General features: G+C 37.5%; 2 protein-coding genes across 10 annotated transcripts in view; one reads left to right on the forward strand and one right to left on the reverse strand.

The window, feature by feature from the left end:
• ZBED4 (zinc finger BED-type containing 4) overlaps positions 1 to 23060 on the forward strand; it is a 43221-nt gene extending 20161 nt beyond the window's left edge. For 5 of the 6 annotated variants that reach the window (XM_068931222.1, XM_068931227.1, XM_068931233.1 and 2 more), the window contains one exon: positions 111 to 6440. In XM_068931222.1, the coding sequence (XP_068787323.1) occupies positions 518 to 4033 (3516 nt within the window). In that variant the 5' untranslated portion in view covers positions 111 to 517 and the 3' untranslated portion in view covers positions 4034 to 6440. Of the gene's footprint in view, positions 1 to 110; positions 6441 to 20638 lie in introns of those variants that run through there. The other variant, XR_011138897.1, reaches the window with a different exon arrangement.
• On the reverse strand, positions 8345 to 23361 carry ALG12 (ALG12 alpha-1,6-mannosyltransferase). Of its 4 annotated transcripts, none has more exons than XM_068931236.1 (10): positions 23178 to 23342; positions 22897 to 23029; positions 22703 to 22786; positions 22234 to 22407; positions 20651 to 20845; positions 18997 to 19100; positions 18297 to 18520; positions 17418 to 17587; positions 17145 to 17220; positions 8345 to 13082 (listed from the first exon to the last, which is right to left on the reverse strand). In XM_068931236.1, exons 1-10 carry the CDS (start codon positions 23340 to 23342, stop codon positions 12851 to 12853), a joined length of 1557 nt encoding a protein of 518 aa, XP_068787337.1. In that variant the 3' UTR covers positions 8345 to 12850. The 4 variants fall into 4 exon arrangements, with proteins under 4 accessions (XP_068787337.1, XP_009666099.2, XP_068787352.1 ...); XM_068931251.1 differs by having other exon boundaries at positions 12960 to 15813; XM_009667804.2 differs by lacking the exon at positions 22703 to 22786 and having other exon boundaries at positions 23178 to 23361.
• Between the last annotated feature and the right edge of the window lie 4639 nt (positions 23362 to 28000).

A 28000-nucleotide genomic window follows, 5' to 3' on the forward strand; every position in this document is an offset into this window, starting at 1 on the left:
AAAAAACAACCCAAAACCCCAGAACATTTAGTGCATGTTTTCAGTGCAGGTTTACTACGGATATTTGGAACGTGTTAGTTAATTTTGTCTGTTGTTTGGTTTATTTCCAGATGGTATAAAGGAATCACAGTTGCCCAGTCAAGATGAACAGAATGGCTTCCTTGACCAAGAAATCAGAGCATTCAGTTTTTAGGGTTATATCTACAACATGAAGCATTTAACAGTAGCTGTCTTTGAGAACATTCATCTATGACCTGAAATGTCCTGATCCTGGGGGAAAAAAAAAGATTCAATTAATTAAGCCTATAATTTTTAATGCATTTTTATGACTAATTCAATCATATTTGCTTATGCACAACACAGAATTCATAAACCAGAGATTATTTAAAAATATAAACACATTTGTATTTGTGCATTCAGTATTCAAAATACATCATTTAAATCAATTTTTAAATAATCTTTTAAATCATTTATATTTATTAATAAATGACTATTTGGCAAAAGGAATTTGTCAGCCATGGAGAAGAGTAAAGCAAGTTCCCCCAGAATGGAAAATAATTTTGTTTTGGGTAAAATCAACAATTTAAAACTACAGCATGAGCAAGACAGCATTAACTGTACTCTGGAAAGAATGGATATAAAGACAGAACAAGATTTCAGACATGCAGACAGCAGTGATGAACAAGAAGACAAAGAAAAGAACTTTATTACCAACAACCCTGGCAAATTTTTATCTACAGAAAACGAAGATGATTATGGTTCTCTCTTTTCTCAGTACAGTAGTACGCTGTATGATGTAGCAATGGAAGCTGTGACACAAAGTCTTCTTTCTGGCAGAAATATAAGCTCCAGAAAAAAATCACCTGCCTGGAACCATTTTTTTATATCTCCTAGAGATAGTACTAAAGCAATATGTATGTACTGTATGAAAGAATTTAGCAGGGGTAAAAATGAAAAGGACCTAAGTACGAGTTGTCTCATGAGACATGTGAGGAGAGCCCATCCTACTGTACTAATTCAAGAAAATGGAAGTATGCCAGGTATATCCTCCTATTCTTCACCTACGTTGTTACTTCCTCCTCAGTCTGCAGATGTCGGAGATCTAAGTACTATGTTATCCCCTATAAAACTGGTCAAGAAAATGGCATCTAAAATACCATCTCCAGATCGAATAATTGAGGAATCTGTTTCTATTGTTTCTTCTGAAGAAATATCAGATCTCCCAGTTTCTGAAAAATGCAGCAAAGAAGTCATGGTTGGGTCATCTCCACAGCTACCCAACAACCAGTATGATGAAACTGTGGAAAACGTAGCAGAAAAAACTGTTGTAATTCCAAAGAGTACATCAGGTTCCAGAAGGAGATCTGCTGTCTGGAAACACTTTTATTTGTCACCTCTCGATAATTCTAAAGCTGTTTGCATCCACTGTATGAATGAATTCAGTAGAGGAAAGAATGGAAAAGACCTGGGAACAAGCTGTTTGATAAGGCATATGTGGAGAGCCCATCGTTCCATTGTCCTGCAAGAGAATGGAGGTGGTACCAGTATACCACCTCTCTACACTGCACCTCCAACCCTGTTGCCTTCTTTGCTGCACCCAGACAGTGATCTGAATTCTATGTCATCCTCTCCTGGAAAACTAATGAAAGAATCAACTTCTGTTTCTTCTTCTCCAGACAGACTGACTGAAGAGATCCATGCTAATCTCTCTTCTGGAGATGCTTTAGTGGAAGATTCGTCAATGCTGTCGTCATCTGATGATATAGGTGAAGTCTCCTTCGTTTCTTCGCCCGAGAAGCAGTGTGAGGGATTAGGTCCACTAATATTTGAACCTGCTGCTGTATTTCAGCAAAATAAAAGGATTATGAAAAGGCTTAAATCAGAAGTTTGGCATCACTTTTCACTGTCACCAGCAGACAGTCTAAAAGCAGTATGTAGATATTGCAGCTGTATGATAAGTCGCGGTAAAAAAGGAGACGTGGGCACAAGCTGCTTGATGAGACATCTGTATAGACGCCATCCCGACGTGATTGGAAACCAAAAGAGCTTTATCGATGTTAGTTTGGCAAATTCTCCTTATGCCACCTTGGCTTCTGCAGAATGCTCCTCATCAAAATTGACAGACTTGCCTACAATGGTTACCCATGATAATCAAATTATATTTCCTGTTAATAGCAAGAAGACCTCAAAACTGTGGAATCACTTTTCAATTTGTTCTGCAGATTCAACAAAAGTAATATGTATGCACTGTGGACGTACAATAAGTAGAGGGAAAAAGCCAACAAATCTGGGCACTAGTTGCCTTCTAAGACATTTGCAGCGGTTTCATAGCAATGTATTGAAAACTGATGTCTCAGAGACAGTATTATCCTCATCTACGGATAATCACATGCCACTGAGCACAGAATTATTAGGACCTTCAACTTTTGATGAAACCAATGACAAGTTTTGTGACTCTCACCCAGTTGCCAAAAAAATCACAAGTCTTGTAGCTGAAATGATTGCACTTGACCTTCAGCCATATTCTTTTGTAGACAACATTGGCTTTAACAGGCTTCTTGAATACTTGCAACCTCAGTATTCTTTACCTTCTCCATCTTACTTTTCTAGGACAGCAATTCCAGATATGTATGATAACGTAAAACAAATAATTATTTCACATCTTAAGGAAGCTGAAAGTGGAGTGATCCATTTTACATCTGGGATATGGATGAGCAACCAAACACGAGAATATCTAACCCTTACAGCTCACTGGGTAACATTTGAGTCCTCATTTCGACCACAGTGTGAGGATTACCATTGTTCAGCACTATTAAATGTATCACAGATTGATTGTGACTACAATGGAATCAGTATACAAAAGCAGTTAGAGTACTGGTGGGAAACATGGATTACTTCTGTTGGCCTTCAGATTGGGATTACTGTTACAGATAATCATAGTATAGAAAAAACTTTAAATGAAGGTGATCATTCAAGCGTGCAGTGTTTTAGTCACACTGTTAATATCATAGTAAATGAGGCTATTAAAAGCCAGAGAATGGTTCAGAATTTGCTTAGTATTGCAAGAAAGATCTGTGAACGTGTTCATCGATCAGCAAAAGCGAAAGAGAAATTAGCTGAGTTGCAAAAAGAGTATGAGTTGCCTCAGCATCAGCTTATTCAAGATGTTCCATCAAAGTGGAATACATCATTTCATATGCTTGAACGTCTTATTGAACAGAAGAGAGCAATTGATGAAATGTCAATAGAGTGCAGCTTTAGGGAGCTAATAAGTTGTGACCAGTGGGAAGTTATGCAGTCAGTGTGTCATGCTCTCAAACCCTTTGAAGCTGCAAGTAGGGAAATGAGTACACACATGTCTACTTTAAGCCAGGTGATTCCAATGATTCACATACTTAACAGGAAAATAGAAATGTTATTTGAGGAAACAATGGGCATAGATACCATGCTGAAATCTTTGAAAGAAGCTATGGTGAGTAGGTTGTCCTCCACACTTCATGATCCAAGGTACATTTTTGCTACGCTTCTGGATCCCCGCTATAAAGCATCCCTATTTACAGAAGAGGAGGCTGAACAATATAAACAAGACTTAATCAGGGAGCTGGAAATAATGAGTTCTACCTCAGATGATGATAAACCTGTTTCCAATGGATGTGATATAGGTTCACCATCTACAAATTCGTATGGGGAAGATAATCTTTGGTCACTCATGGGTGACATGAAGAAAACAAAAGATCTGAAAGAGAGGGCAAAGTTACCAGAGGAAATGGTGCTTTCTTACTTGGAGGAAGAAGTGCTTGAGCATAACTGTGATCCTCTAACTTACTGGAACTTTAAGAAGTCATCATGGCCAGTACTGTCAAAATTGGCTGTCAGGTTCTTGGGTTGTCCACCAAGCATTGTTCCTTCAGAGAGATTGTTCAATACATCCAATGAAAGCAACAACTTTAGTCAGTCAAGGCTAATGATTGAACACTTTGAAAAGCTTATCTTCTTGAAAGTGAATCTTCCTTTAATATACTTCCAGTATTGAAACTAATGAACAAACTGCTAGACTAAATCTATTGTTGCTCACTGGATATTAACCATCTGTAACTTGGATTGTTAAATTGCTCCAATAGGGGCCATGTATGACATCTAATCAGTGACTATAATTCCAAATTTTAGTTTCCTTTTTTTCAGATTTCAATATGTCTACATGTGCCTTATTCATAGTACTTCAGGCCAGATATTGTATATATGTTTTTTAAAAGTTCACACTAGAGATAGCCTGTCTTGTCAAATTATACAAAATTATGTAGGTTTTAATCCATAATTGTAAATGAACTTTAAAAAAGCTCAGTCATTTGTTTTAATAGAATGGCAAAAAAGATGTAAACAGTTCTATTCTGTAGTTTTTTATTCAATTATTATGTAAAAACCATAAACCAGGTACTGTATTTTAGTTGAATATTGCTTTAATTGCAACAAAACAGCTTTTGTAGATGTCAAAAGAAAGCTGTACATAAAAGATGGAGTCCAAGCCATCTTTTTATCTTGTGGTGTTTTCTTAACTGCAAGCCCTAAAGTACTTAAAGAATTAAGAATTATTGAGGAAGATGTGTTTACAGGAGACTGTTGACTTAGTATCGGAAAGTAAATCTTAAATTTGAGATGATATGGAATGTCAGTTATACAGTAATCTGTAGTAAAAACTTCCCATTCTGGGTTCTCCTGTTCAGGTTTTACATTGTAACTGAACTACAGAAATATTCTGGGTATTTATAAAAGCTCTTTGGAAGTTTTATCAAAGTTTGTGAATTAATGCTTGTTATTTAATGCCGTGTACAAAAAAAGGCCACAAATTTACAGTGAACACTCTAATGTCATTCTAAAGCCCTTTCTAATCTTTAGTGCATCGAAATTATAAGGTTCCCTATTGTAAAAATTGAGCCCTTACTCCTAAGGTAATTTCAATTGTGTACAACAACCTGTCTTAAAGTTCCTAGTATAAAAATAACTGATCTTCTGATTTTCAATAATAGCCTTATGGATATGGTGCACTACTTAGAATTCTGTGTAGTAGGGTTGATTCATAACCGTTAGTGTCCACCAGGCAAATGGGGTATCATAGGGCTCTCAAAACTTCAAGTAAGGTGGAAAAGAAAAATAGCCAGCATTTTGATTTGAAAGGACCGTTCTCCATGGTTTTTTAACTTTAGAAGGATTAATCTTCTCATTTCAGTTTTCATTAACCGCTTTTTGGGAAACAAGTCATCATTTGCCTATGACCTTTTAGAAAAGTTGTAGCTTTGTTAAAATACTGTACCTATGCCTAATCTAATTTTGCATTTACTACGTTTTAGTGTATTTATAAATGGTGAACTCAGTTTCTGAAATTAAACATTTTATTTGCAATTTTCTAGTGGTAGTCAACACTGCCTTTTTATTTTCAGATGGATTCAAGACAGGCATTGAATAAAAACTGATATAATCATAAATGTACCACAGAACATGCAATGTGAAAAGATCAGTTTTCCAATTAGCTCTCTGGACTTTCAGGCCTAGAGTCTAGTTCTTTTCACGTCACTCCAGCTATTCAACCTCATTAACTTAAATTCTTCTTCAAGTGGCTTAGGTTCTCTATATGACATTCCTCTAAACACTGTATAGTTTCCAACATTTCAGTTGTTACTTAATCAGTTACGCTTACACCTATATTATTTAAGTAAATGACTATGCAGTGAATTTAGGAGGAACTAACACTGCATTTTTGTTTTAAGTATTTTAAAAGGTAACTTTTAATGCTGTCAACAATCAGCTTTTCTCTATTCTCTTAGGGTTAAATGAGAACAGGTACAGGTGTTTTCTGCAGCAATAAAACAACTTGTTCTAGTTTAGGTATAGTTGGAACTAGATGAGTTTGAAGCAGGTTATTGGGAACCTGTTTAAAAGGTTACTAGTTAATTATTATCTCAATTTCTTTTTTCCTACAATATATTTTAACTGTGAATATAACCTTGACCTTTGGTAAGGAGATGTTTAATCTCTCCAAACCAGTAGAGAGGTAAGTAGAGGGTGAAGAAAGGGATACAGTTTTCACGCAAGGCTGGAATGTGAATATGGCCTTGGGCTTCAAGCGTTGGAGAGCCACATCGCTCCAGCAGGAGCGTTGGGAAACGAAAAACTTCCCCAAAATTCCCAGTGTGCTAGAAATGAGCATCTTGGCTCCTCTGCTTTAAGACAGTCTTCACTGTAGCTCTTGTGGAAAGTTGAAATGATTGCATTTTGTAGCCTCTAATTTACCTTTTCTCCCTTATATGGATATTTAATTGTATAGTCCTGCTTTTTGTAAAAACTTTTCCTGAGAGCACATGAGAACTATAGTTACTATTTTAAAAAGTAAAACTATAGTCACTGTTTTAAAAAGTAAAACAGAATCGATTAAAGTAAATTTACTCTGCTTTATTGTAATTGCAGTTTCCTTTTCTGAAGGGTATTAGTTCTTAAGACGGCACTGTTCCAGTATCAGCTTGGTTCAGAATTAATACTCTGTTTACATTAGATCTTTATAAAAATAATTTGCAGGCCTGAAAGGCCTTAAAATTCAGACATGGAGTCTTTTAAAAACCTAAATAAACATATGAGGGACTGAAAGCACAAATGTACTATTTTTTGGATGTAAACCATGATCCTTCTGTAGGCGTTATAGAAGCATCTACATCTTCAGTTCAGGTATTGACTACTTTGAGAAAAGAACGACTTCAAAGGACAGGCTGGAAGTGTTCATTAAATTATTGCGGTAAGTTACTGAATGGGCAGATTTTGTGTTGTTTTTCACTTGTTGAACTTATTTTCACTTGAATATTATTTTTAATATAGGTTCTTACTGATTGCCAAAATCTTCATTTTTTCCAACCCTTCTCAGATTTGTAACGCATAGAAGGCTCCCTTATTTTCACATTCCATGCAGATCCTCTCAGACTATAATAAAAGCACAAGCTCTGTTAACGGTGGAAGTTTTTATGAAGTTAAGTTTGTGCTGAACCAGGTCCTGCAGCAGTAGACAGCTCCCTAATACACACCGATTTGATGAACCTGGAATAGTGATACTAAAATGGAGTCAATTTCAGTACATGAGCAACTTAAGAAATTTAGTGAGTAACCTTTTTGTTAACATAAAACATGAAGTATAGATGCTTCTTTATGCATCATCAAAATCATAAGGATCTCAGAGCTTTTCCTCTTATAAGAGTAGGCAGGAATAACAATTTGTACACTATGCAGCAAGAACTCTCTCTTCAGTATTAAAGGTAGGAGGGGGAAGAAGCAGAGATCTGCAATAGTTTTGAAATAATTCAAGTTTTGTAAAGCATTTATATAATATAAAGAATCTATTGAAATCTGTATTATGCTGCAGGAACTTCTGAATAACGCTTCCTATTCCCAGTCCTCCATCTTGCCCCGTTTCCATGTGGCCTCCATCCCCCCTGCCCAGTAAAAGAGAAGTAAACCTCTTTGCAGAATTTAGGCAGTGACTGTTGACTAGAAATGTACAGAGTTTTTCCCCACCCAAAATTAGCTTCTGAATTTACAAAGAACAGAAATCTCAGTCTACAACATAGTTTAATTCTAGCACAAGAATGTGACTAATTAAATGTAAATACAGACGACCATCTCCAAGTAGAGGTGTACATTTGTTGAGATCTGTCCCTTAAAAGGAACTTTTTTTCCCCTCCACTATACAGAGCTGACGGTAACATACTTGCATTTAGGTATCTCCAAACCCAGGAAAATAAAAATACTAAAATTAGCAAATAGGACTTTCTAATTCCAGGTTATTCAGATTTGATAAGCTACTTATCATTTTAGTTTTTCCAAAAGTATATTCATACTCTGCTTTATTCTTAGCAACAAGAAAGAGTGATTCTTTACCTTTTCGATTTCCTTGCAAAACTGACCCAAAACTGCCTCATTTCATCCCCAGCTTTACTATTGGCCTGCATACCAAATGGCTAGAACTTGGCCTGAACTATCCCTAACTCTTTTCTATATAAACTCATTCCTTCTTTCAGTTTCTTGATTCAAATTGTCAGTTCTAAAAGATGGACTATATTTCCAAAAGTGTGTTTACGTTAGATTTGACATAACTGGACACAAATTAAAGCTTGGTACAGAACCAAGGCCAGTTGCAGCTAAAATTAAGTAGCATCTGTGAAAGACTGCCCATCATGGTAAGATTCAGAGTTTCAGGAAAACACTGACTGTTCTTGCTGTCATAAACAAAGGTCCGAAGTGAACACCCAGAAGTAGCTGGAATTGATCACATTAATCTAAAGAGCTGCTATAAAATAAGAGTTGCATACAAAAAGATCATTTCATTTATTTAAAAATAGAAATCACATACGATTAAAGAAAAAATGAAGAAAAATTTCCTTGAGGTTTTTTGTCATTTAACTTCAGGAATTTCTGCAAACACCATTTTAATCTTGCGTCCTATGTTAACCAGGTAGTGATAAATTTCATTTAAGATATGGTTGAGACTGATTATGTAACCGACTAATTGAAACAGCTGTGGCTAAACAGTCTTGCTGACATTGATGATATACTTGGTTTGAGGTTTTGTTCTTTTGCAAACAGAAAGAAGTCATTTGTACAACACTAAGATTGAATACTAAGTTACAAAGAAAGCCCTCTGAGAAGGGAAAGGGGAGAATTTAAGAAGGAATACAGGTACAAAGTGAGGAAGGCAGCAGTAGACTTCTGTGTAACTTTTTTAACGTATGAAAAAGTGTTCTCAAATTCCAGGGAAAAAAACAAGAAGCTTTGGGTAACTTTTTTCTTATTTGAAACCCTTAAATGAATGCATGCTTTCCAGAGAAAGATTATATTAAAAAGTATTCCCTCCCGCCACTACACACACATTTGCTTTGATGTTGACATGCAGCAAACAAGCGCTTAAACTTCTTACCACCTTTCAAACTCGAATTACAGACATAAGTAAGTCTTGCAACAGTTTTCACTCTGCACTAGGAGAGGCAGCACAATCATCTGTCTTGTTCACCTAAACGTGTGATCTGTTGTACCAATGGGAACTGTGAAATGACCAGGTAGTGAGAAAAATGGATCAACCTGTTTCAAAATGCATTATGCAGTTACATTGCATTGAGGTTGTGTTCTGCTGCTTTGAAAGAAATAGGTGGTATGGGAAAGAACCTGGGAAGGTATGTTCTGACTTTTCTCAGTGTTAACAGGTAAATATTTATATGCATATCACCTAATACAGCCATTCTCCAGGTCCCCTCACCCCAGAATTCTCTCTCCCAAGAGACCCATAGCAGGTACTTAGGGAAGGCTGTAAGATAAATAAGTCTGGTATTTTTCCTAGCTGTGAACACTCTATTTCTTAGAGACTTTTGAGAACTCGAAGTTGTTCCTTTATCTTCTGTTTCTTAGTTCTTGATGGGATACTGATTTGTTTAATCCTGTTTTGAACCTCTTTTAGCATACAAAATATCCTCTATGAACGAATTCCCTAACTTCTTCCATGCAATCTAAAATTATTGTATTTAGTTTGACATCTATCTGCTAATTTATATGGTGTCATAAATCTTGTGCTACAAAGGTGATTACTCACCTTCTCTGAGCCATTCCTGGCACTGTATTTGTGTCCTAGTCATGTGTTAGCCTTGTTATTTACAGGTACAAACCTTGTTTGTAAGAAATTAAGTCAAACTTCAAAAGGCAATACATGCTGCTACTGAACGTTTGATGACCTGTGGGAAGTTTAAGAGACATCCTAAAATAAATCTCATTCTACAGCAGTATTATACATGTTAAATGCATTTTCTATGACAGTGTTTTACTGTCATAGATGTAACAATTTACAGATGGACTGTACTATATATTTTTGCTTTGTTTAATTTAGCCCTCAATTATTTGAATAATGCTACTTCTGCTCTTAGTAAGAAACACTATATTTAAGCCAGGGTTGTGTGTAATCACTTGACACAAAAGGAATTTTTCTTTTAAAAACGTGAGTTTTCATGAGAGAGTATTTTGAAGTCCCGTGATAAATTGCAAGCAAGTCTTCAGAGCGTGCCTCTTACCTACAAGACTCATGTCATAACTCTGGGCTTCCTCCAACCTTCCCTTCCCCCCTCTCCCCTAAAAGCCAAAAGAATTTGTAATAGCCCCACTTTACGCGCTTGTTAAAGGTGTGGGAGACTTGCTTAGTACCCTATTATATCTAAGGGGACTTAAGAAAGAAAATACGAGTTTTAATCTACATTAAAGAGTACTAATCTATAGTAAAGAAGAAAATAAGCTTCCTGTTTCCGCAACTTTTCTGGGAAAACTCTGCTGGCAGACCTTCACTGAGCTAAAGAAAGCAGACACGGGGCTCAGATTAGAACGTTCATTTAAAAAGAAAGAAGAGCTGGCTTTTAGCTTCTATTCCAAGGACTGCTTATTTATTGAAGGTAGCCTTGGAGGAAAAATTGCTGTAATCCTTGTCCAAGTTTGACAGATGGCCCTTCTTATTTAGAGTGTGGGCTACTAGGACGCTCCTAGCATATGTTGTAGGGGGTTACACACACTGTCATAGAAGTCACACGGCCACTGGTGCTACAGTGCTGACTACTGGAACAGCTGCATCAGTCATGATTTAGTCCTTCGATTGCTAGCGCCAACAGCTTTAACACCACAGGCAGAGCAAGATGCTAGAGGACCTAAATAAACTTTAGAAACTGCACAAAACTGCAATACATCTGTTTTTTGTCTCCTTATACTCCTTTTGTCCACCCCTAACAAATATACTAGACAGGCTATTTTGGCCTGATAGCTCCTATTTACACTGGTAGCTCTGCCTGTGTGGAGTACTACACGCTACTGCCACAGCTAAGCACTAGCACTGGTGTAAGTTCGACCGGCACCTGTAAGTCCGTGGAAGGTCCTTGTCAACTAAACGTGCCTAACACTCAACAAGATTAAACTCGTTGTATGCATTACGGAGTGCCAAATGTCCGTACATCCTATGCAAATTTAGGCATCGACTTGAGGTGCATATGTTACAAGCATAATAGGCTGAAGTTTTCTCTTGTTAGTAGAAAAAAAGGTTTCTGCAGAAGGGACTCAGGCAACCAAGAATTTGTAAAGCTGGAATAACCATATGCCTAAGTTTAGCAGTTCAGATTGGTCTTCACTAGGGCAGGATACATTTGAGTTTAGGTACTCCACTTACAGATTACATTGTAGGGGAAGTTTTGAAAAAGTTAATTATTATGCTTAACACACAAGGGCCTATATCCTTTGCATTCTTCTAATTTTCAGATATTTGCACGTGTACTTCCTTCTGTACCCTGTGAAGTATTTGATGTTCAAATTGGCTCTGGAGAAAAGTTCAGTTTTCTTCCAAAGAGAAGTCAAATAGATAATACTCCAGTAATTTCAATTTCAAGAGAGGCCAAAGACTGGAGTAACAAGTTCTGCAGGTTACCTTTGCCAGATCTCAATGTGAGAAAGCCTGCACAACAGCCACCCACAGTGGAGCAGGCTCCACCCAACCAGATTAGTTCCTGAGATACATAATCCAGGGACTAAAAAAAGAAAATACTATCCTAAAAACTGAAACACATACAAAGGTAAAGGTAGGGCCCTGAATGAAACCTGCTTTAAGGATGGAAACAAATAAAAAAAAAACGAAACAAAGAAACAAAAACTTTTGTTCAGTTAGAATTTTTTTACTCTTGAGTTTTCAGTCAGTAAGGAATAGTTTTCTGCCCATGTTTATTTCTGGAACATTAAATTTTTAATATTAGACCTCCTGCCATATTATAACTGCTCCTAACTGAAATTCTGACTTTTCTTCTTGGTATACCCTCTAACTTCTTCCACCCAGCAAGCAGCAAGGTAGACATTCTTCAAAACAAAACAAAACAAAAAAAAACCCCACCACATACCACTTCTAATTAAGAAGAGATTACAGAGCATGCTATCTTATTCTCATTTACAGAGTGCAACACATTTGTCCATGACACACAGGCACATTCATTTCCAAAGGGACTACTTAGTTTATACAGAAAGAAAATAGCACCTATCTTCAAGTGTATTCAAGTCAGTATTTCCATAGGTAACTTTTGCACTGCAAATTATGATAATATCTTTGCAGCAGAAAAGAGGAAACATCATTTTAAAAATTATCTTTTTTCTGTGAAATCCAAGTTGCACCGCTTATTCATGCACTGTTGGAATACAGACAGCCATCCTTTAATACTCAAATCAGCTATGAAACAGTGCTTGCCAAGAAGTGCAACTGCTTTTCAAATGAATCTTTCACTTTAATTAGTTTGGTAGCCTACAGGGCACAATTAGTTATTGTGATGAAGCTACAAGGAATATGGCTTTGCTGTGTTGATTACATCATTCAAGTTTCACACAGGCAATCTGACAACTGAGGGGGGAGAGTCACAATCCTGCAGATAGGTCAAATGATATATCTTTGCACACACGGATTACTTATCAAATTACTGCAGTAGCACAAACCGGTTCCATTATGTGTCTTATATAGGGCAATTAGGACATACCTGTGCTGCATTATGAAATAGCTGCTTGCACTAAGTACATGGGTTTTACTTAATAGCGCTAAAATTGTAGGTACCTTCTCTCAAACTTATCCAACGATATAGCTCAGTATTTGAGTACTGCCTAGGAATGTGGTGCAATATTTATGTAAGAAAACAGAACATAGCTAAATATCAATCAATACCAAGATTATTTTCCATACCTTTTCACAGAATCTGAATTGCAGCGCTAGAATGACAATTTGCAATTGTCTTATTTAGTCATCAAAAGACTTACTTAAAATTCACAGTCAAGACAATAGGGGAAGTTTTTCCAACAGTACTAATTTTGGTTTTAAGTTTAAAGTAAAAGGAGGTAGTGCAGTGAGGTTCAACCCAATTTTACTGATGCCAGGTATATTTGCCAGGGGCCTGTGGGTTGTCTTGTAATGTGACATTTGAAGAGGATTTGTTTCCATCAGTATATGTGTATAAGAAAACATCAACTGGTCTCCTGGTTTAACATCTTCTCTTTTGTCATACCTGTAAAGAATACAGAAAGCTTATTTACATTCTTCTCTTTACATATTAAACGCCTCCATTACCACAAGGCCATATAATATCCAAGATGAAATAAAAAAGGAACTACAACATTCTCAGTTATATCACAAGATTAAGTTATAGCTGAGAAGGAAATGGTTTTTTTGAAGAGTTTGAAGTCAATCATTCCAAGCAAGACTTTCTGCTGCTACTGTGATAAAAACCAGAACTGCCAAAATACTTCCCATCTAATCCTCTATTTCAACTCTAGAGAGAAAATGTCTCTACAGCAGAGCCTAAGACTGTAGAAAAATGGACTGATTAAGTTTTATTCCATGGAAACTGGGTTTGGATGAGGGTTTATAGCAGAAATTTTTCCCTTCTGGTAGTAAAATGTTACAGTAGAACCCTGAGAGAATAGCTGGAAGAAGACTTCCTTGAACACTCTAGGAAAAAAAGACCAGTCTAGCAACGACAGTATTAACCTGGCACTGGTTACTTGTGGGCTCAGTTGCCTGATACATGCAAGCTTCATGTTTGGGTCAGCTTTTATAAACATGTTTAGGTACCTAAACATAAATAAATTTATAAAAGCACACACACGTGTGTGTGCGTGTGTATATATAAATAAAAGCAATTCGTGAGTTTTAAAACCATTTAACATGTAAACTTACAGCGTGTATTAGAAGAAACTGTATTCTGTATTTAGCCTCATCAGGCACTTTTGTCAACCTAGCCATAGAGGAAATTTACAGGATGACAAAACAAGTTTATATATAAAGATTGCCTTTTATACAACAGAAAGCAACTCAAGCATTTGGTAGGGATGTGAAAGATCTAGGTGCAAGTTCAGTCATTCTGTGTCTGACCTGAGCCCAGAACTGAATCAAAGTTCCTCATCTCATAGGACTGTGTGAACCTCTCTAGGATTACGGAATTTAAGGTAGATCTCTCACTGTCTCATGCAGACATTGCTCTAGTTCACAGTAGGTTTTTTTTATTCACTCACTGCAGAGAAGCAGGTGGAATTAATAGCCCAAGGGTTAAGATGCTTACATAGGACATGGCAGTCTGACAGAGTCCTCAATCCAACAACCATTTGTTAGGTAAAAGAGAACAACTTCAGAAGGGAAAAATAAGTCAAGTTCACCCCAGAACACACAGACCACCATTTCATGTATTTCCAAGACGTGGGAGATGTGGGTTCAAATCTTCGCTGTTTATCCCAGCAAAATATGCTAGCCTAATAGTGGAGAACAGTCCAGAAAATAGAGGTTAAGATGGAAGTTACCTACCTTTAGTCTGTGCATGACAAGACTGTCCTAGGCATCTAACCATACAGTAGCATTCATACTGTGTATCCTAAGTGAAGAACAGTGCCCAGTTCTTCACCCTTTGTGCTGCCACTCCTTACAAACTATTTCCACCGGCTTGTCTAGCTCCTATTCTTAGGCACCTGATTCCTCCCATACGTTTCACAAGTAACTTAAGTCTGTGGCTTTTGTTACATGCACGGACACAGATAAGGGAGTGCTGAAATCCCAACCCTAAATACTCTTAGAGGCACCCAAGACTAAATCCAGTCTGCATCTTTTGCCACATGTATCTTTGAAGATTTGGCCTTTAGTGTCTCCGAATTCTTCTGTGAAAAACTAGAAACAATAATCTTAATTTCTGCTACCTAAGGAAACCTTGTAAAAATAAAGTCATTACCATTTAAGATACTTAAAGTGACAAGTACTTTACAGTAAACTGGAGGACTTGTGCATATTGTTAACTAAAATTTTGGAAGTGGCAACAGAGAACAGACCCCAGACTGATAGAATCCAGAAGCAATCAGTAAACACATCATACAGTTACAGAATTAGACCTTGCACACTAAGTGCTTTCTTCTACTTAAAATTGCACATTAATTTCATCTGCTTATTTCCAAAAAGATCACAATACCACTTAGGATGGTACATGTGTCCTGAATGGCAGAAGGAATAGCATATGAATTGGTAAAGTTGTTACTAAATAACTTTGCATTTTGCTCATCAGCAAATAAAGGGCCTTTCATCTGGCTGCAAGCATTTCTGAATTTTATTATTTTAAAATACTTTAAGCTTACACAGCATATTTATTTCTGGTTCAAAGAGAATGCACTAATTGAAGACAAGATCATAACACCTGTCCTATGTTAGAACCTACACCCAGTTTTTTTTCAATCACTCTTTGAAGAAAAATAATGGATCACCTGCAGTTTTCTTGAGGAAAACAGATCTAATCTGAGCATGCCACTGAAAGCTGCTACCTTTGAAGACACTTTTACTTATGGATTGCAGTTATCCTGATGAGTCATCACTCTCCCTAGCCACTCCATCCATAAATCTGTTTTCACCTGATATACAGTCTATGAAGATGGTAAATTTTTTGCCCATCTGAAAACGCTGTCACTTCCTTGAATAAATAGGAGATAGACAGCTGGTGCCACTACACTTTGGACTATTGTGCTGTCAGACAATGTGGTACTCCTGCGTATGATTCTCAGTTGCTGTTTTTGCGTGACCCTTTTTTATATGAAACTTTATGATGAATTAGGCCTCCCTTGAGGCCTTTTTATGATGAGTAAGATAAAAGCGAGAGAGACAAACTGCCCTTCAGCTGCAACAGTATGAAACATCCATCAGTGACAGCAATATTATTCGTCTGCTTTCCAATCCCACTGCACTACAGCCTTCCAAGCAAAAATTACCTGCAGTTAAAAAAATATATATATAAAATAAAAATATAAAATTAGGTATTGAACTTAGAGGGTATGTAAATTATTGATAAGGTTCTTTTAAGTATATTCAATAAATAAAGATTGGAACATTTTAGCTATCATGCCTGTTCTATCTTTTGTACTCCAACAGTTTTAAGGTCTTTTCCGGACTGTTCATGGCTTAGGACTCCTCCAGATTGAATATACAAAAACTAATTTGATATAAACATTGGATTGGTAACGCTGAGGGTAATCACAGTTTAAAACAGTCAGTACCATCATGGTATCGTGAAAAAGCACAGTAATAAAATAAGGCATAGCAACCTAAACAGTTTCTGCAGGTTTCTCAAATGCCTACTTTTCTTCTTTCTCCCCAAAACATTATCTCAAAATTTACCAATAGTTAAATTGTGATTCTTCATCTGATACTCAAGACTATAACTGGGGAAAGAGAACTCCATACTCAGAATACCTCTTAAACTAAAACCAAATTTGGCTAGGACCGTTATTGTTTTGTGCATACACAAAGTGAGGTACTGTGTACCTTTATGCTGAATCATTTCATTAAGATTACCTTTTTAATTAAAAAAAAAAAATAGACTTTAGTTGAAAAGGTAAGCCTAAGAATCAAAAGTGTACCTTTTCTGGTGTACACCCTGAAAAGCAAGCAATATCATCCTATAAATGTCTCCTACTATTCATTTAAATATTCTGACTCTTAAAACTATTTGTACATCACTGCTGCTTACAGTAACAAAATACTCAACTGTTCTTCCTCAGAGCTAATGAACATGACTAATAATCCACATGCCAGCAGCTTCCTATGCCTTGTATTTGAAGGATGTTACACATGACAACAAATAAAAAGAGCCTTACTTTGAATATTAACGCACAGCAAGCTTCACATTTCAATAGATCATATAAAAATAAACAAAATAAAAATCCCCCCCATTTGTTCTGCCATGAGCAGAAAGTGTTCATCTACAGCTTTTTTTATTGCATCAAAAGAAATTGCATTAAAGCTATCAAAGTTGTAATTAGCTTATAATATTTTTTGCATTGTTTCTGAAGTCTTTAAAGAATCCATGATACTTAGGCAAAAAAGAACCAAAAGAGTTTTAAAAATGTTGCAGTTTTCCAGTTCTACAGCATTAGCACTGCAGACATCATCAAAAGTGCCCGAAGATTTACACTGTCCTTGACCTAGCTTAATAAATATGCTGTAACGGAAACCATACCCATTATATTTGCCACTGTGCATATACAAAACAGGAAAAAGCAAGTGCCTATCTTCAGATCAAAATCCCTTGTTAATAACATACCTCCAATCTGAATTGATTTCTAGGAATCGAGAAACTCCTGTTTGTGCTGCAGCCACATCAATATGAACAGACACCTCTGCATAAACAAACAAAATACAGTATGAAAATGCCTGAAAGAACACTCTGATTAATAAGTTAGCAAAATAGTAATGGAAAAGATGCACATAAACAGTGTGAAGAAACAATATTCAACATACGTGGAGAAAAAGATACACTAGCGGAAATAATTACAGTTGAAATGAGGTGAACATAAACCATACCAGCTTCACATACCAGCTGTAGAGGGTACCAACTCATGTAATTTCTGCATTGCTACTCCTCCAGGATAATTGAAATGCGAAACGTATAAAGATGTTCCTGAATAAGCTGCATTAACCAGAAGATGCATTGTAACAAAGAGCGATCCAAGTTTGTACAGCCAGGATTTCCGGTAGTTATTTAGACTAACAAGAGAAAAAAAAATGAATAAGAAATAACTGTTAGTTTTCCTTCATATCGGTCACTGGTTATTGTGATAGAACTTTTATGAAAAACTCCCCTGCTAGATAACAAAGATCAATGCAAACTTCATACAGCAATTGTTTATAAGGAATGCATTTATTACCCATTTCTAAAAAACTAACTTCTAGTGACAAATATTCAACATTAGAATAAATATTCTCATTAATAAAGCTAAGTATTTCTCTGTTTGTAACCAGCAGCTATATATGTACTCTCTTTCAAAGAGGTTCAGAATTTAACTTCAATTTGTTTACTCACTGTAACCAGGTTAAACTATTTGATACAAACGCCATGTTTTGCGAGTCTCAATTGTCTATTAAACTATATCCTGACAAAAGTTACAGTGGCAACATGGTAGCATACTGGAACGTGTCTGTTTCTTTAGTGGATAAAATAAACTGAATTGCAACAGCATGACAGAAAGTTGGCATTCTATTATTGACTCTGCCACAGACTTGCCAAACGACCCTATCATATCATTTCACTTTTCTGTCTCCATTTCTCTCATTAGTAGAATTGGTAAAATGATACAGACTTCCTTTCTAAAGGATCTCAAGATAATCCAGGTTCCAAGATGGAAAGAAGTGCATAAAACAATAATAACAGTTTTACGTGCTTTTACATTTTTAGAAAAAAAAATTTCAAACTTACATTCGTGAGCAAGTTTTAGCAGCCACTATGTTGAAGACAGGGAAAGTATACATGATAAAACGCAACTCTTTGTGTGGAAGAAATGAATACAAGAAAATAAAGCCCAGCGCTGGCAAAAGTAACATCCGAGTCCTCTTTTCTGCCGCACCTAAGGGTACAAATAGAATGCTGCATCCCAAAGCACGAGGCAGGGCTGAATAGAAATACCACAAAAAAGGAGAGGTCTTCAAGGTGAAAAGGAGAGTTAAGGACGCTTTCATTGCCAGCAAGTGTGTAAGGTCAACTATTTTTTACAGTAGCCTACACAACTTTTGCAGATATGCAGTATGTTTTTTCTATATCATGTTTTTCTAGGCATTTAATTTTCCTACCTTACCCTTTGAGAAAGAAAAGCAGGTGCCTAGCTACTCTCACATCATACCACAAATCACGTGGGAAACATCAACAATCAAGGGGAAGAAACCTGGATTTATATTTGTAGAACAGGAACAAGCATGAAGAATAGGTCAGCAGAGGAAAGTTAAAATTAAGGAAAAGATTTACAGAACAGATATTGCCTCAAACTTAAAATAAATTCTACTTCTTCCATCAATTATTTCATCAACACCACAACCGGGTCTCAGGAATGAGTTATGTGAAGCCCTTTGTTTAGCTCACAGCATTCTAAAGATCTCTTTTCCTAACACATTCCAAAGGATACTCCCCAGTTGGAACTTTTGTTTAAAACCGTGTTATACCAGAGCACTTTCCCTTCAGGCCACAGAAGTTGCCTCCAAAATAGCGAGTCCACAGCAACTGTCAGTCCTAGAAGAAATATAAACCTGCATGAATTAAAAACTAGAGAAATCCAAAGTCCATCAAAGGCACATATTTACCAATTAGATAACACAAACCGGAAAATGCACTGTAAGCCTCTCACAAAGCCATACAGAAGGCTGAAGCTATCCTGCAACAGAAGCGCAGGGGAGGGATGCTACACTTTGCATTTTTTAACAGAAATCTTAAGAGAAGCATATTAGATAAGCATCTGGGTGAGATTGTTCCCACCCCCAGGTGTGAAAAAGAGTGGTTTAAAGTTTTTATAAAATATTAGAGTATTGAAAGTAATGAATATTAAGAAACCTGTTTTAACTTCATATGGCATTAACTAGATTTCTACTGAGAAGTCGATGAGTAAAAACAAATCTCCAGTGGCTTCCCACTACATATTGGGAAGGAGGGAAGAAGGAGGATAATGCATAAAAGGCACACAGACAGGAAGAGTAGGAAGCCTGTCAATCCTATCTCCTCTGCTCAGCTATACGAAAATTGCTCTGGTATTTGGAAAATTTGCCCAGTGAGGGAATGGGAATACATATGCCTTATTCCTGTTGGGCCTCCAAGCTCTTATACTATGAAGCAACTTCAAACGTACGTGGAATGATCTTTCACTGCTTCTACTGTCCACACTGTGGAAAGGTCAGCACACTGCCAGAGTTCATCACCAGGCACCGGTCAAGAGCTTTTTTAGTTAGGTAAGCTGGCTCAGTAGCTTAAAATATTTACAGGCATGTGCACAAGTCTTCCATAGATATGCAGAAACAAGGAGCTTTTTCAACCTCTCCAGTGTGGACCATCACCAAAGCCATTACAATTAGTGTATTAGGAAATAGATGCCCAAAGAATTTTCTTAAAAATCTTGAGAATCATCCACAAAGCTAAGCTGCGACTCTCCCCACCATCTCTTGCTCCGTACCCCTCTGTGTCATGCTGAACCATATTTTATCCTGGGCTTTAGCTTATCATCACGGCAATAGACACTACGTTTGATAATGTGCCTGCAACTATGAACAGGTACTAATTATATTACAATCCACTTGCATGTCTAAGCCTTTTCAAAGCCAGGACCTTATAGTGTAAGAATCTAAAGGCAGGGGTCAGAGTATTTTTCTACAGCTCTGTGCACATCTATTTCTTCACACAGAAATGTTCAAAGAAATACTCTTGTAATATTACTACTAAATGGAACCACAGACAAAAAAAATCCCTAAGGTCAGCAGAGAAGGCAAGCAAATCTTTACCTCTAATATTCAGAAAATTCTACATATTCCAAACCATTATGTTTTCTAGTTCTTTAATTATTTGACGTGTACAGTATAAAGTTTTAATTAAGGTATTACTCACCTTTCCTAGATTAGTTTCACTAGTTCACAAAAACAACAACAAAAAAAGGTTTTCTTGTGAGGAAAACGCAGAAAATTTATTACTTCTCATTTTCTCAAGTATTTTTTTACTTTAGGTGTATTTTTGAAAAATTTAAGACTTTGATTGGATTTAATATGACATTTGTTTTTTTTTTCCAGACAAACACTTACCCAGCCAAAACATGCCAGCAGGAACAGCATGGGAAAGCACCTTTAAAATGGAGACTCTTTTATTCAATAATGTCACCAGAAGCATGAGGCCTAAAAACATACAGAGCTCTGATCTGAAGACTATAATTGCCAAAGCTGAGAACCAAATGAATGGCCTTTGCTTTTGCTGTATCCAAAACGTCAACGCCAGGAGCACTGCAGAAATAGATAAAACACATCATCTGATACACTGAATACCTTCACTGTTTGTTTTCTGCAGACAAATGCACCTTTTAACGCAGGCTTCTTGTTCCTCTATCTTCACACTTCTTTCCAGCTAATGCTTTCTTGGTCCTCCTAGCACGTCTAGTCCAGTAATTCTCTCTCTCTGAGAGGGGGATGTAATTTGGAATAACGTGCAACGTTCCATCGTTGATGCTTAACTAATTAGGAAAAGGGTAATCACACGAAGCAGGATTTGGGAACTCTTCCTGGATAGTTTATTTAATAGCTTTCCGAACAAGACCAAACTTAAGGGAGTACTGAAAGCTTTTCAGATTAAGACTCATAATTATTATTGCTCAGTATCAGCTGACGAGTTTATTCTTTTGGCTGAGTATATCCTGTATTAATGACAACGGCACCCCATTTCAATTACGGAAAAGAGACTACAGACTACTGCTCAAGAAGAAGGATCTATAAATCCATACGGGTGGTTAGCTGGAAACATATCTCTACAGATGAAGACTTCTCCACTTTTTCACAGTTTAAACCACACGGTAACACTGCCTATATTGTAAATTAGTCACAATCCTAAGAAAAACGCAAGAGAACACAACAATGGATTATAAGTGAAATAGTAAAAGGATACAAAACATGTTTTAGTATCTGGGAAAATGTTCTGGAAAGTTTACTACTATGCAATATTTTCTTGACAATTTAGCGAGTTTTTTTTCTGTTTTGTTTTAATTCTGATTCAAACAGATTCTTAGACCAACCTCATGATTTTAATAGCTGAAAAACTTCCAGTGAAGCATTAAGTGACTAAGCTAATATCTGTCACATGTGATTAATTTTTCCTCTCATCATCTCTGGGGAAAAACTATATGAGTAGGTTAATCTTAGTTTTGACTTGGTATACTTACAGTATGGGGGGGGGTGCTTGTCAAACTGTTTATAGATTTATAGGTTTATAGATTACTCTAGAAAAGGAAAGTGAAAAGGTCGCTGTGGAAGTTTGTTCCAGTCTCATGAGAAAACTGTTTCCTGCACAGACTAGATTTTTTTGAACTACAGGTGTACCCCGTGAGTTTTCAATAGCTAGATATTTTATGCATCACATATATATACTCAAACCGCTAGTTAATCAAATTTATCTGACAAACACTATGTATATTTAGACTCCGTAAAACATACGATTACAGTCATTTAGGCATAGGCTGCAATAAAAGCACAACCATCTAAGTCTTCCAGTCTAGTTATCACATAATCTAGTCATCAAGCATATACATTAATTTTGCCTGGCTGCACTTTTCCCATACGTGTTTACTACAAATTGGAAAATAATTTTGATATTTTAAAATTATTACTATGTGGATACTTACCAAAAGGAAGTGCAAACACATTAGGAAGGGTTCGTGTACAGTAAAACATCAAATGAAACTGAGTAACAGTTATGAGACAGAAGACTGTTGACGCAGTTGCTCCAAACTGCTTTCTAACTTCTTTTTGTAACTTCCATAAAGTGTAAATCACACTGAGCCCCAAAGTTCCTCGGACTATTGGAAGAATAAAAGTGTGATATAAAAGTAATATCAGATTGATTGCTGATGGACAAACACGTTACATACTGTAATGGGAAGATGTTAGACATTTCACAGTGCAACCCACCTTAAAGACCCCTATTAGCTTATCTAATTTAATCCTCCTTTAAACTGATACTTTTGCAGAAAAATCAATGCTTCTATACCCAAATAAAACATTATTTTCTCAAGTGTATGTGCAAGCACACTTGGGAGAGTATTCTCTGAAGATACTTACTTTTCCAACAGTGTTAGATGTTTGTCATCTTACCATAAGCTTTTTCTGCGTTGCTATGTTGGTCCAAAAAGGGGGCTGAAATTACCATGCTGGCAGTGACTGCAGTTGGCAAAATCCCTCATTAAGGAAAAGTATATCAATGTTTTAAACATTGGTCCAAACCCTGAATATCACAACATTAGTGCAACAGTAAAAATACCTCTACTCTGACTTGAAAGTTCTCATACCTATCAGCTGGGAGTAAAACTTGGACATTTGTAATACCGAAAGTACGTATATAGCTGGGCTGGAAAGAGCAGCAATAAAAATTGGTCCAAGGAACGTTCTTGGGACAACTCCAGGAAATTCATGATGGTCATACTGCAAAAAGGAAAAACTAAGTAAGACAGGCAAACCAGAAACAAAGGAAAATGGGATAAATCATACTCCTATTGCCATTCTCTTGTATGAGTTGGATAAATGCAATCTTTAACAGAGTCTTAGAAGAAACACTGTCTTTCCAATTTACCTTATCCAAGTCTAGACGATGGTACACAACATCGTGGATGGCTTGTAGGTTAAAGCTTTCCTCCACTTTTGTAAATGGACAGACAGTTAAATGTACAAAGGCCACGACAATAATCAGCAGCAGCAATGGGCATGACCGCCTACTTGAGCTCCTCTTCTGAGACATCCTGAGCTTGAAATTCACATATATTCTGTTATCAATGGAGATTAAAAGAAAAAGAGAACACATTAGCATCACGGCATAACGTGTATGAACACAAAAGGACAGACTGATTCGTATGCAAAGATAAGACTGTAAAATAAGTGTAAACAAAGAGCAATGAACCAATTTGTATGCAATCAGTGAATGGAGTAGATGGCCAAAAGAATATTCAGATGGTATTTCATGATTTACACTGCCTTCTGAAACAAAGCTTTTCATTTTCACCTAACTCTCCCCAACACTCAAAACCCTGCGACAAGATAGAAGCCACTTAAGAAAATATTTCCATTCGAGTTCTGTACCGCCACCACCGCTGAGAGCACCATCTCATTTACGCCTGCGTTTCATGGGAGTAACGCCTTTGTAATTTGCTCTCACTTTAATCTCCCACTGGATTAATACATTATCTTTAGAGTATACTATCTCTTTTCTCTAGGACTCTGAAATTACTGGGAGAGGAAGTGTGAGGGCGAGAGACGGTTCAGAAAAACAAACAGGTGCTTTGAACTTCCGAGATCCTTAGTTTGCCAGTGGCTAGGTCTGGACTTGGCAGGTAAAGGAAGAAAACCCTCTGGCACCCGTACCATATGTCATTACTGTGTGACTGAGCATAGTCTCAACCCAATCCTCCAGGCTCCAATTTAGAAAGAAAGGCCCTAGTGCTTAGTTTCACAACACTGAGCTGACCCGTTTTTACGGTATTATTTGTGATGTATTTTAGGTGATGTCAAGGGTACATAAAGCATCCATATTTTAACAGTTATACAGCTCATCCTTTTTAATTTCACATTATGAGCCAGTAAGGAGAACATCCTTTTATGTGAACACTTCTAGCAAAACTGTGGTAATCTATTTCATGTTCTTTTAATTTGAGTTTCCTACTTATCTTGTATTAAACTGTAAAGTTAGCAAAGAGATTTTGGTTATTGTTACGTTTGTTCTGTTCTCACAGAAACAAAACGGTAAGAATAGCACCTTTACGGTACAACTGAGATTTTTGGCTAGAGATGTTTTCTCCTGTGTTCTGGTCTAACTATGTCCATTAAACAGATGCAAGACAGTTGGCAGATTTATCAGGATCACTTAGCAACTGCTTCCTAGAGTTGCCTTTTCCTTAATGGATATATTTGTCCCACTCATTATTAAAAATAAAACAGATAAGGAATGAGCTAAATGTTATTTTCACAGCTAACACAAATAAACCCAGAAATGTGTGTGCACTCACTGCAGATTGCACGTCTGCACAGTATACTATATATTAACACTGTTCACACGTCTTTATCTCATAAATGCTGCTGTTACAGATTGTAACTGAAGCTTTAATCCTGGGCTCTAAGTCAGAGAATTCTGTGGTGGCTCTTCATGATTTTTGGCTTGTTTTGCAGCATTAAGAGCCTAAATAAATACCACATCCCCAGGAAGTGGGAAGAAGTCTTTTTAAACTGTGCCTACTATTACTTCTTTATGAGGGAAAATAAAAATGGGTTACGCTACAACAGAATCCTTTTTCCATAGCAGTAGTAAAAGAGGTCTTAGACTGCCATCAGCGCAACTCTGAGAAGTGTTTGGCGTGAATCAAGTCTCTGCACAGTACAATTTATCTTGTACAAAATCTTGCCTCTAGAAAGCTCTCTTACTGAACTCTTCCAAAAAAATACAGATGCATCTTACATTTCTGGCCAAATTCGCCTGAGAGAAAAATGGACACTGAAGAATAAGCCTACGTGAGGTCACAGAGCCATCCAAATAGCCTGAGTTTCATATGAAATAGTACGTAGAACACCAATAGGTCAAATACGCCTCACTTAGAAGCCTCAGCTTCCCAAAATTTCAAGTATTTTAGGAACTTTGCAGACGGACCTGAGTCCCAAAAGCTATTTTCCCCCTTCCTATCGTATTAGCTATCTAATAAAATGGTATTACCTCCCCCTTTGAAACACTGCATTGATTATATGCTGACCAGTCTACAACATAGCCTATTCCTGACATCTTTAATTGATTACCGCATATACAACCAAACCCCAGTTTTCTAAATTTTCTGAATGACAGGGAACGTACATATCCCATACATGGTTTAATCATAAGGATTTTTACCTTGTTGACTTTGATCCTACTACATGCCTAAAGAAAATAAGCTTGCCAGCAAAATCATATACTTTGAGGATAATTATACGTATTATACATACTGAAATTCCCTGAAGGGAAACACTTTAGAACATTAAAAGACAAAGCACAAAGACAACACCTAGGCTTCTGAGATAAAGATTATAAATTTAGAAATCTTGTCAAGTTTTAGAATAACTGGCTTAGTCAAAAACTGATGTTGACAAACTTCAAAATTCAAGTGAAATTTTTCAAGATAGTCAGGTAGACATCGAATTTGAACTTTAAAAAATTTTTAGCACATAAAGGCAAAATATTTGCAACTAGATCTTACAGTTTTCTTAAAAAAAACCTCTCAAGAAACAGTCAAATAGATTGAAATACTTTTAACAAGTGAAAAATAATGAAGGTGAGGGAGCTATGAGAATTTTATTCATCATTAACATTCTGACCACCTTAGAAGAAACTTCCTCAGGCTCTTGCAATACTGCCACGTTTATTCCCTGTCAGATGTCTACCTTGACATGGAATCACAGGAAAGGAAGGAGAGATTTGCAAAACAAAAACAAAGTCTGGGACAGTACCAGGTATAAAGGTACTTGGAAGCTATGTAGAAAATACCATTCTTGGAATTAGAGCAGGGAAACACAGAACATTCTTAAGTCAAAAAACACATACGTAGAAAGCTTAACTGGACTGCTACCATACCCTAAGGAGACCACCAAATCTATCCACGAAGCATGTGTCTGATCTCCCTCTAGTGGCCAGCTCCCATGAAGGATGAGAACCGACCTGTCACCAGCTGTCTCACCTAGAGAGAGTGGGCTGTGCTGCCTGCAGCCAAGCAGACACATGATAATACTTCCTTTTGTTCTCTTTCCCTCCGTGAAGCCAAAATAAGTGTTATCCACATTTCTGTAAAAAAGTTGAAGCTACCAAGTTATTGCATGCTATCAGTCCTCACTCTAAACAGAGGATATAAAAAAGCCCTGACGGCTATTTTGTTGCTGCTGATTACTGTGAACGATTCATACATGTTAATAACTAGATTGCATGAGTTAAGGTGACATTATTCCGATTCTACAGGTGTGAAACTGAGTCAAACAAATGATAGCTGATGACTAACTTGAGACTGCAAAAGCCAGTTTTTAGAAGTATACAGGTTTCCATACATCAGTATAGACTCAGAGCAGATTCAAAATTACTTCTCTTTAAGTTACTATTATTAAGCTTTGGGCTATTTGAAACTGACTATCGAGAAAAGAAGGAACACAAGAGTCACAATCACTTTTGAAGAATTTGGCCTAAGTATCTTCTCTGACATTGTACAGGACCTCTGCGGTAGAGGCAGGTATAGCATCCAGTTCCCCAAGGTAGCATTCAACCACCTTAACGAAGAGATTATTCTTTTTCTCTTCGCAGTTCCCTGCTTCCATCGCTCTACAACATTAATTTATGCTTGGGCCATGCTATGTGACAGAAGCCAGAAAAAAACTTTAAAAAAATCTGGTGATAATAATTAATGACTGTACTACTCTATAAAAATTATAAAATAAGCACACCATCTCTCATTTACGCTAGTTTTACAAGTATTTCAAAGTATTTTCAGCATTGTTTTAAGTGTTTTTAAACAAGTAAGTCTAAGCAAGTTTGCAATTCAGGTACACTACACTTTATTTGCACCACGTTTTGACAATACGTTATCGGAAACCTCCCTTAAGCCAGAACCGTTATGAACGATTTTCTTCAAGTCCGGGCTGCACAAACTGAGACTAAGTACCAAACGGCGAGCTTTCTAGAGCTGAGTATTTCTTCAGCTGGACGATTAAGAGAAAAGAGCGCAACAGGGAGCAGAAAAATCACGGGGGAAAGAAAACCCCTAAGCCTCGCCCATCCCCCGGCGCACACTCGCACCCGTGTTCGTGGCGGCACCGCCCCTCGCGGGACGCCCGCTGGGCGCGGGGCTTCGCCGGCCCGGCCCGGCCCGGCCCGCCTTTGCGGGCAGCGCGCCGGAGCAGGCGGTCACACAGCGCTGCCCGTCCGCGCGCATCGCCGGCCGTTAGCGCTCGCCGCCCCACCCGCCGCCGCCCTGCACTCACCGGCCGGGCGCCCACGTGGCCGCCCCACAGAGGGAGCCGCCGGCGGCACGCGACGCGGCACGGAAAGGAGGAGAGAGTAAGGCTGGAAGAGGGGGAAGGCCGTACCCACGTGACCAAACCTCCAGCTAACCACGCTAGGTGAGGGCAGAGCGCGCCCTCAGCAGTGGAGAGGCTCTGAGCTGGCTCCCGGCTGCCAAATAGAAATGGCGGCCAGCTCTGAGGCCGCTAAGGCGCTACCGGCTACCCACACTGACAATGGCGGCGGAACGCCAGGCGAACCAGCATTACTCCCGCTACCTGTTCCTCCTCAGCGCACGCGGGAGGCTCCAATTGGTCCGGAGCGTGGCGGGCGCTGATTGGACCACGTTCCTTCTCTCCGGCAGCTCCACCAATAAGCGCCGGAAATTGGAGCGTGCGTGA

Source organism: Struthio camelus, chromosome 1 (assembly GCF_040807025.1).
Source record: "Struthio camelus isolate bStrCam1 chromosome 1, bStrCam1.hap1, whole genome shotgun sequence".
Taxonomy (NCBI): Eukaryota; Metazoa; Chordata; class Aves; order Struthioniformes; family Struthionidae; genus Struthio; species Struthio camelus.

What these genes read in the sequence shown, in the direction of transcription:
- ALG12 (XM_068931236.1), bottom strand. Translation starts at nt 23,342, where the DNA reads ATGTCTCAGAAGAGGAGCTCAAGTAGGCGGTCATGCCCATTGCTGCTG. An exon ending in GCTAAAACTTGCTCACGAAT is followed by an intron (nt 17,588 to 18,296) that starts GTAAGTTTGAAA and finishes TTCTCTTGTTAG; the next exon opens with TCTAAATAACTACCGGAAAT. An exon ending in GAAATCAATTCAGATTGGAG is followed by an intron (nt 13,083 to 17,144) that starts GTATGTTATTAA and finishes TATTCTTTACAG; the next exon opens with GTATGACAAAAGAGAAGATG.